At 32.1% G+C, this 7,998-nt stretch overlaps 1 protein-coding gene across 1 annotated transcript; it reads left to right on the top strand.

Annotated features, from left to right (window-relative positions):
* The first annotated feature begins 289 nt into the window (after positions 1–289).
* LOC121114224 (uncharacterized) lies at positions 290–6,486 on the top strand. Its single transcript, XM_040708111.2, has 2 exons — positions 290–1,947; positions 6,146–6,486. The coding sequence occupies exons 1-2, from the start codon at positions 580–582 to the stop codon at positions 6,326–6,328; spliced, it is 1,551 nt and encodes a 516-aa protein (XP_040564045.1). The 5' UTR covers positions 290–579; the 3' UTR covers positions 6,329–6,486.
* The last annotated feature ends 1,512 nt before the right edge of the window (positions 6,487–7,998 follow it).

Below are 7,998 nucleotides of genomic sequence, written 5' to 3' on the forward strand. Positions count from 1 at the left end.
CATTTTTTTGTTGTCACGACCAGTTTTGTCTACTTCAAGTAATGCAATTTGCGACACACATTAAGCGTTACTGTGCGTAGCTGGATTATTTATACATATATATGTATTATTTTTTGGGGGTGGGGGGCTTGGTTTTAGATTTAAATTTTTTTTTTTTTGCTCTACTATATAATTTGATCGAATGGCTGTCCACACTCAATTTTGAGAAAAATCATTCCAGCTTGCTTTTATGTTGAACGGCCAAATATTATCTACTAAATATGAAAATATATTATAGGTAAATACAAGCATAATGGGATGGAAAGTGAAGAAGTGAGCAAAAGAGGGAAAGCCTTAAAGAATTTAACATTTGATATTTTCGCATATTCTATCACATTTACGGGCGTATTTCATGTTTCTTCCTACCTCATTTCTTTGAACATTTTTCAAAAGGAAGACTTTAAGTTGAGAAAGAGCTAGCATATGAGTGCATGAAGTGAACTTGAAAGAACAAAAGCCTCAACAATATATTCCCCATACCTCCAGCAGCGTCTTATTAATAACTATTATCAAGGAGTTAAAAGATCAATCAATATCAAAATGATGAGTTATAATTACACGAGTGGGATAAGTGACGTCATCACAGAGCCACAAGCCAAATCAGTTCTCTCTTCTAAAATACAGCAAAGCATCATTGATCCCAAGAGACAAATAAATCTTCCTCCTATGCCTGGACACCCACTTCATGTTGTCTCTTCACCACCTGTGTTTAAACCCATGAAAAAACCACCTGCTTGCGAATTCAATTTTCGAACCCCAAACTTCTTTTACCCCTCCCAACACACTCACACATTTAAAGGTAGCTCCTCTATCAAAAGTCCCTCTAGGGGAATCATTCATCAACCCAAGATCCAAAGCAATAATATCTCCTTTAATGAGACCTTTAATAGAAGCAACTCGCAAGGAGGAATGATATCCAATCCCCAGCTTCATGACTCAAAGTCCCATGGAAAGGCTGTTTCCTTTGAGGAGTCAGCCCTTTTGAAAAGTCCATCTTCCAGTTATTGCCCTAAAAGCCCTGCTTTGGATGTACCCTCCTTAGAACAGTCCCATCCCATCATCATTAATAATAATGCTTCTAACACGCCTATTAAAAATACTCAGATCTTCTCCCATCCCTCTAACAATCTCTCTGGGGTTGCCCCTCAAAGTAATCAATCGTTTTATGAGAAATCTTCTTTTTCGACTACGACAACATCAAAGAGTTCTTCATCCTCTCTGCCCTATAACAGCAGCAATACTACAACAATACCCACTAACTTCCAATTTTCTAAGGAGCCCAACCCATCCTTTTATGAGGAGTCTTTTAAATCATCCTCTTCCACAACCAAATCAACCACTGCTCCGAAAGCTAACAGTCCGTTCACTCCTCAAATGATCCCAAATAGCAGCTCCTTTTCAGCAGTTTCATCCTCCAATATGAATCAAAACACAACACCCTATGTTCCGAGTACCTTCAAGCAGCCAAATCATCAATGGCAAACAACCCCAAATCTAATGAGTAATCCAACAATGGCAAATTATCCCACACGGAACACAAGCCCCACGCCCTATGGTGGTGGTTCCGGAGGAGGACAAGCCTCCACAAATACACATTCAATGGGAATGTCTGCTCCGAATGCAAGACATATTCACCCTCAACAGGATCAAATCCGCACACCAAGTGTGACTCTTAACAACAACTATGTTAATTTGGATTCCCCCTCAATGAATAGAGATGGATTTTTGCCCCCACCAGCTCCTCCCATGCCACCCATGAAACCTTCATCCAAAGGGCCCCAGCATATAGAAGGAATGAGTAAAACACCCTTTGGAACTCCTTACAGGGCCTGTGAGGCACAAATCCCCAGAGGGCAAGATGGAACATTTACTCCTATGGAAAGCAATGAATTGTCTCCAATCGTTAAGGTAGGTATGCAACTGCCTAGAGGTAAAATCATTCATAGAGCAGGGGTGTCCGCAGACATATATTTATATTTATTTTGATTTTTTGGGAGAGGCTTGGATTTTGGATTTTTTTTTAAATAATTAAATTTATAATATTACTATTTTTTTTTAAATTTCAAAAATCCACAGCCCACCGCTAGCTGACGCTTCTGTAAAGGGCTTACACTTGTATGTGTGGGTGTTCAATGTTCATTTAATGTTCAGACATACTTCAAATAAATAAGTATAACATCATTTTTAAGTTATTTAAAAACTGCTTTCTTTGGCATTTAAATCTACTTATTATATCGTAATATTTATTTACTTACAAATATATATATTGTCTATTCAACTACACATTCAAAATAACATCATTATTTGAAGAAATTATTTTGCTTAATACACAATATGAAAGCGTAAAATATTAAAGAGATATATTCTAGAAAAAATGCTAGTTTTTTTGAAGTATATTAAATGTAAATTGTTACTTTGTCAGTTACATGTACCTACATCAATAATAAATTTCACTCAAATTTTTAGAATAAATTCTACTCAAAAACTAACTTTAGATTAAAAGTTTTTCAGACATATTATATGAGTTATATATATATATAATGGTCCCTCAATATCAAAACAATCTTGAATCAAAATCAAGAAAATGAAAAAAGTACAACGTATATATACAACCCAATATTTTATAGACGTGGCTTATTATTTAAATATCTGGCATGAGTGTCAATACTCAAGAGTTTTATCTTTAGTTTAAAACTATTATTTATTATAGGATATTTTTATTGCCTCCGATATAGCCCTTTCAAATGAAAAAAAACAAAACTATTCATTTATTGTGGCAATCCATTTTGGCGTCTTTAAGGTTAATTGGAATAATTTGTTCATACAAATGGGAGATAATTTGGTATTATAAGAAAATCATTCAAATTTGATTATCTCTTGACGTACTACACATATACAGAGATGTGCAAATAAATTGGGACAATTTTTAATGGTCTATAACTCCTGAAATTATAATTTTACAGATTTTTTTTTGTACAAAAGTTGTTTACCCATCGATGGAGAAAAGGATTATTTGATGTATTCGCCGTTGGCCAAGTCTTCGGGCATTAGAATTCGACATCTTCCTCCTTGAGCTAGTCGAGGCTTTTGTTGGCCTTGTGAGCGGGGCTGAGTTCTGCTGGAAGGTGAACCCAATTTCCCATCGTTGGCTTTCATCTACGAGATGACTTTGTCCTTCAGCACCTCGCAGTACTTGTCAGCGCCGACTCACTCTTTTTGGTTGAAGAAGATCGGGGGTATCACTGTCCCGTTGGACACGATGACCACCAACGTCATGACCCAAAACCAGAAACTTGGTCTGGACCATGAGGACCTTTTCCTTCTTGTCAGCTAAGAAGCGGTCGTTATGGCTCATGCATACCACGTTTACGGTCCACTTCTTTTCGTCGCTGAAGAAAGTTAAAAGACGACGCTTATCTTTGAGGAGGTTCTATAATTTGCAGCTCCTGGTCAACTGGACTTCTTTCATCTTTGATGTCAAGATGCGCCTCTTCGAATTACTTGTAGGAAGTAAACAGACCGTTTTTACCACCCTCTGGACTGTCTGCGTGCGGACTCCTCTCATTTTTTTTACAAGTTAGCCTCAATCGATGATTTGAGGCCAGTCGCAAACGTGGAATTACTCTTCTTGCCGCTTCTTCCCTTGTTGGACTTCCTTTTGAATTGTTCGGTTAGTTTCCACTTCTCGTAGATCCTATAGACCGTTGACCTTGGGTATGATAGCGTTTTGGCTATTGCGGGAGGCTTGGGTCCCGCAGGAATCAATTACAAAATGGCTTACCTTTTCCCTTGCTCCATGTTTGTTAATTTACCTATTTGAACTAAACTTTTTGTACGTAAACTAGACACACAACCTCAAAATTCTTGAAAAATTAAAATTTTTAAGTTACAGTGCTTTAAAAAATGTCCCGATTTACCTGCACATTCATGTAAACATATAACCCAATATTTCATTGACATATTTTAGTCAATGATAGTTTTATTACTCAAATTCTATGATGAGTTACACTACTTAAGAATTTAAGCTATATTTTCAAACATTAATTGATTTAAGAGGCTTATTTTGTACCTGAAATGGCCCCTTTTAACCAAAAATCTATAAATTTTTCATTATTTTATTGTGACAGTCTATTTTGCCCACATTAAAAGTGCAATTTGGGGTACATACAAAGGGTTGATAATAATAATTTATTGCTGGAAATGGACGTTAATTTGTCATGGAGGAATATAAGTATAATTCAGACCCGATTTTGTTATAAATTATTTTTAAAATTGGGTAATTTGTTGAAAGGCAGATTTGTGGATAAGTAGAGGGGAGTCCGCAGGATTGTGTTTTTTGAATGGGGCTTGATTTTTGGAATTTTTTGCAAAAAAAAAATTCCAAAAATTCCAGCTATATACAAAAAACTAATTTTTTGTGAAAAAAATTCAAAATACAGAGATATTTACAAAAAAAATGAAATTTTTTTGTACAAAAATTTCAAAAATATACAGTTATTCACAAAAAATTAAATATTTTGAAAGTTCAATTTCTAATATTAAACTTTTTAGAAAACAATTCCACAAATTAAATTTCAAATATTAAATCTTATAAAAAAAATTTCAGAAATTACATAAATATTACATATTAAACTTTCTAGTAAAAATCAAAAAAATCCGTGGACACCCCTGATATATATATACATTCAACCCAAAACAAAATTACCTGTATGAGTGTGGATAACCAAGAAATTTAAATATAGTTTAAAACCTATATTGCATTTAAAAGACTTACCTTGGGTTTATATGGCCTTTTTTAACCATAAAATCCATCAATTTTCCGTCTTTTTTTTTGTGAAGATGAATTTTGCATAATTTAGAATGCAATTTGCAACTCTTAAAAAGGAGCAATAAGCATAATTTGCTAATGAAAATTGATGATTATTTGTTGAAAAAATACAATTAAGTCTTCTTTTTGAAAAAAAAAAAATATACCAACTTGCTTTTGTCTATATATACATACATATATATTTATATTGTTCCTCAAATTCAGAAATGACAATATTTTTATTACATTGCCAAAGGTAAAATTTTAAAATAACCAGTCATTAATTACTTATTTACTACTACAAAAAAAATAATGAAAGTTTATAAAATGGCCCAATACATTTGTTGAGTCACAAAAACCGAATACATATTGTGAAGACACATAATCTTGAAATTTTTCAAGATTAAAATTTGATACTTGAATTTTGTTTTCCAAAAAAAATGATTATTTTTTGTGAACAGGTGTGGAGTTTTGAATTTTTCTTTCTAAAAATTAAATTTTTTGATAATTATTATTTTTTGAAAAATTTGATACCAAAAAAAATGGTGAACAGGTGTGGAGTTTTGAATTTTTCTTTCTAAAAATTAAATTTTTTGATAATTACTATATATTTTTGAAATTTTTCTCTGAAAAAAATTTTGTTTTTGATATTTTTTTGAACAGGTGTGGATTTTTGAATTTTTTTTCTAAAAATTAAAAAATAAAAAATGATTTTTTGAAAAATTTGAACAGGATTTTTGTGGGTGTTTTTGAATTTTTCTTTCTAAAAATTAAATTATTTAATAATTACTATATAGTTTTGAAATTTTTCTCCGAAAAATTTGATATTTGAATTTTGTTTTCCAAAAAAATGATTTTTTGTGAACAGGTGTGGATTTTTGAATGTTTCTTTTTTAAAATTAAATTTTTTCATAATAACTATATATTTTTGAAATTTTTCTCCGAAAAATTTGATATTTGAATTTTTTTTCCAAAAAAAAAAATTTTTTTTGTGAAAAGCTGTGACTTTTTGATTTAATTTTTCGAATATAATTGTGTATTTTAATTGTTTTTTCCAAAGATTTTAATATTTAAAATTTTTTTTTCAAAAAATTTGATATCATCCTCTAGACACCCCTGATACTCTATCAAAATTGTCCTGAAAAGTTTTTATTAATTCATAAAAATATCTGGTTTTCATGGATTTATTCGCTTTTCTACATATAAAAGAGTATATGTTTGTGTACCTAGGGATGCATAGTTTTACTTTGCTCCATTTTTCACAAAAAATCTCACTAATATTTAATTTTTATTTTCTAGGAGAAAAGTCGCACGAGCTCTCCAGGAGAGCCCATCTATTTGGAAAATGGAGAAGTGATTCCATCTGACACAAAAGTAATGGTGAAGGATCAAAACTCCTGGTATCGTCAAATGAGTAAAACCATTCATGGTTTAAAAGGAGATATGCCTATGAATCGAGTAGGCACTTGGCCACAGCTTTAAATATTTGTTTGATCATGTATCTTTATATTAGTAATGAATTGAATTAGTCCATGACTCATCTTGTAATTATATCCGTAATGAGGCCAACTCTTGACAAAGTTGACTTTCCCCCCATTTCAAGGGGAAAAATATAAAATATACAACGATTTATTTATTGATTACGTGTACATATATTTACTGCCAAAATCTTAAAAAACTACTATAAGGCATGATTAAAGTAGAAAATGACAGGTTAAACATAAAATTTGTCGACATTTTTTTTTGTTATTTTCATTTTAGGTATGTTTTTAAAAACATGAATAGTAATTTTGAGATTTGATTCGAGACCAAATATTTTTCCAATCGGTCTTTAGGGATTTTTTCATGACCTATTTGGATCGCTATTACCTTAGAAATCCAATAGTTTTCAAAACGTGGATCGGTTATACACAAAAATATACAGTGTATTTTTTTTTGTCAGTTGTTATGTGTCTTCTTCTTTCCTCGAATAAGTGGTATGAAGGTTATTTAGTTGAATCAGAATGAGTTTCAAATGAGAAATTATTCTCGTGAACACAATGTGCGTAGGTTCGTGCCCTGGTCGTTCCTAGAGAAGGTAATATATATTATATATATGGACTTCAAAATTACTAGGTCAGATGTAGTAAATCAAGGATACGCACAGAGGGGGCTGGGGCTACATCCCCTCCAAAAATAGGAAGATTCAAGTCAAAAATTAGTAAAGAAACTCACTCTACAAATTATGAGTATAATTAGGAATTACAAAGGTAAAAGAAGACAATTATATATATATGTATAGTAAGAAGGAAGGTCATTCATATATTATATATTATTTTCAATCTGCACCCTTGAAATAAAAGAAAGTAAGTCTAACATCTACTGCCGTAGATCGTGCTCCCTAAAGACACTCTAAGAAAGAGGGGACCTACATATCAATAATAAATAAATAAAATATCACATTTAATATTGATAAGTATAAAATTATTATCTACTTGTGCTGTGAACATCTGTTGACTCGCGTTATTGTTAGGTAATGATTAAATAAAAGTTGATGAAAAGTTTCTTGATTTCTATCATATGTGGAGAACATTTGCAGGATAAGATATATCAGAGGCTCAATGTACTAGGTCTGAAAAAGGAGGATATTAGGGAACGGCCTTATGATACTACTAATAGCGTGGTGTCATCTAACATCACTGATCTTCAAGGAAGGATTTAGACAGACATTCCAAGAATACTTTTTATGCTCCGAAATTAAATTTGTTGATTGCAAATGTCAGCAATATGCAAGCAAATTTGGAATTGCATCACAATGATTAATGACGCAGACATTTTCTTTAATTGTTCTCCTAAGCGGCGGCAAAGATATATAGAAAAAGTAATCTTCAGACAGAAACTCAACACTATCAACGACCCATTATACTTTGGCCCAGTACAGTTTGAATATGATTTATGCAACACATTTAACTTTATATGACCTTAATATAGGTCCATGCTCAACATTTTGAGACACAACTGACGTCATGAACAATTCGTCATAGAATCTGTCTAAACCGAATTTTTAATGAGATCGATCCATATCTAGAGTGGATTTTTGTTTGAGAGCCTTCTTCTTTGAGAGCCGAAATTCTTTAAAAGACTGAGTTTGGTCTATCTAAAAATACAACGGG

The sequence above is a fragment of the Lepeophtheirus salmonis genome, chromosome 3 (assembly GCF_016086655.4).
Source record: "Lepeophtheirus salmonis chromosome 3, UVic_Lsal_1.4, whole genome shotgun sequence".
Taxonomy (NCBI): Eukaryota; Metazoa; Arthropoda; class Copepoda; order Siphonostomatoida; family Caligidae; genus Lepeophtheirus; species Lepeophtheirus salmonis.

What these genes read in the sequence shown, in the direction of transcription:
- LOC121114224 (XM_040708111.2), top strand. Translation starts at nt 580, where the DNA reads ATGATGAGTTATAATTACACGAGTGGGATAAGTGACGTCATCACAGAG. An exon ending in AATTGTCTCCAATCGTTAAG is followed by an intron (nt 1,948 to 6,145) that starts GTAGGTATGCAA and finishes TTTATTTTCTAG; the next exon opens with GAGAAAAGTCGCACGAGCTC.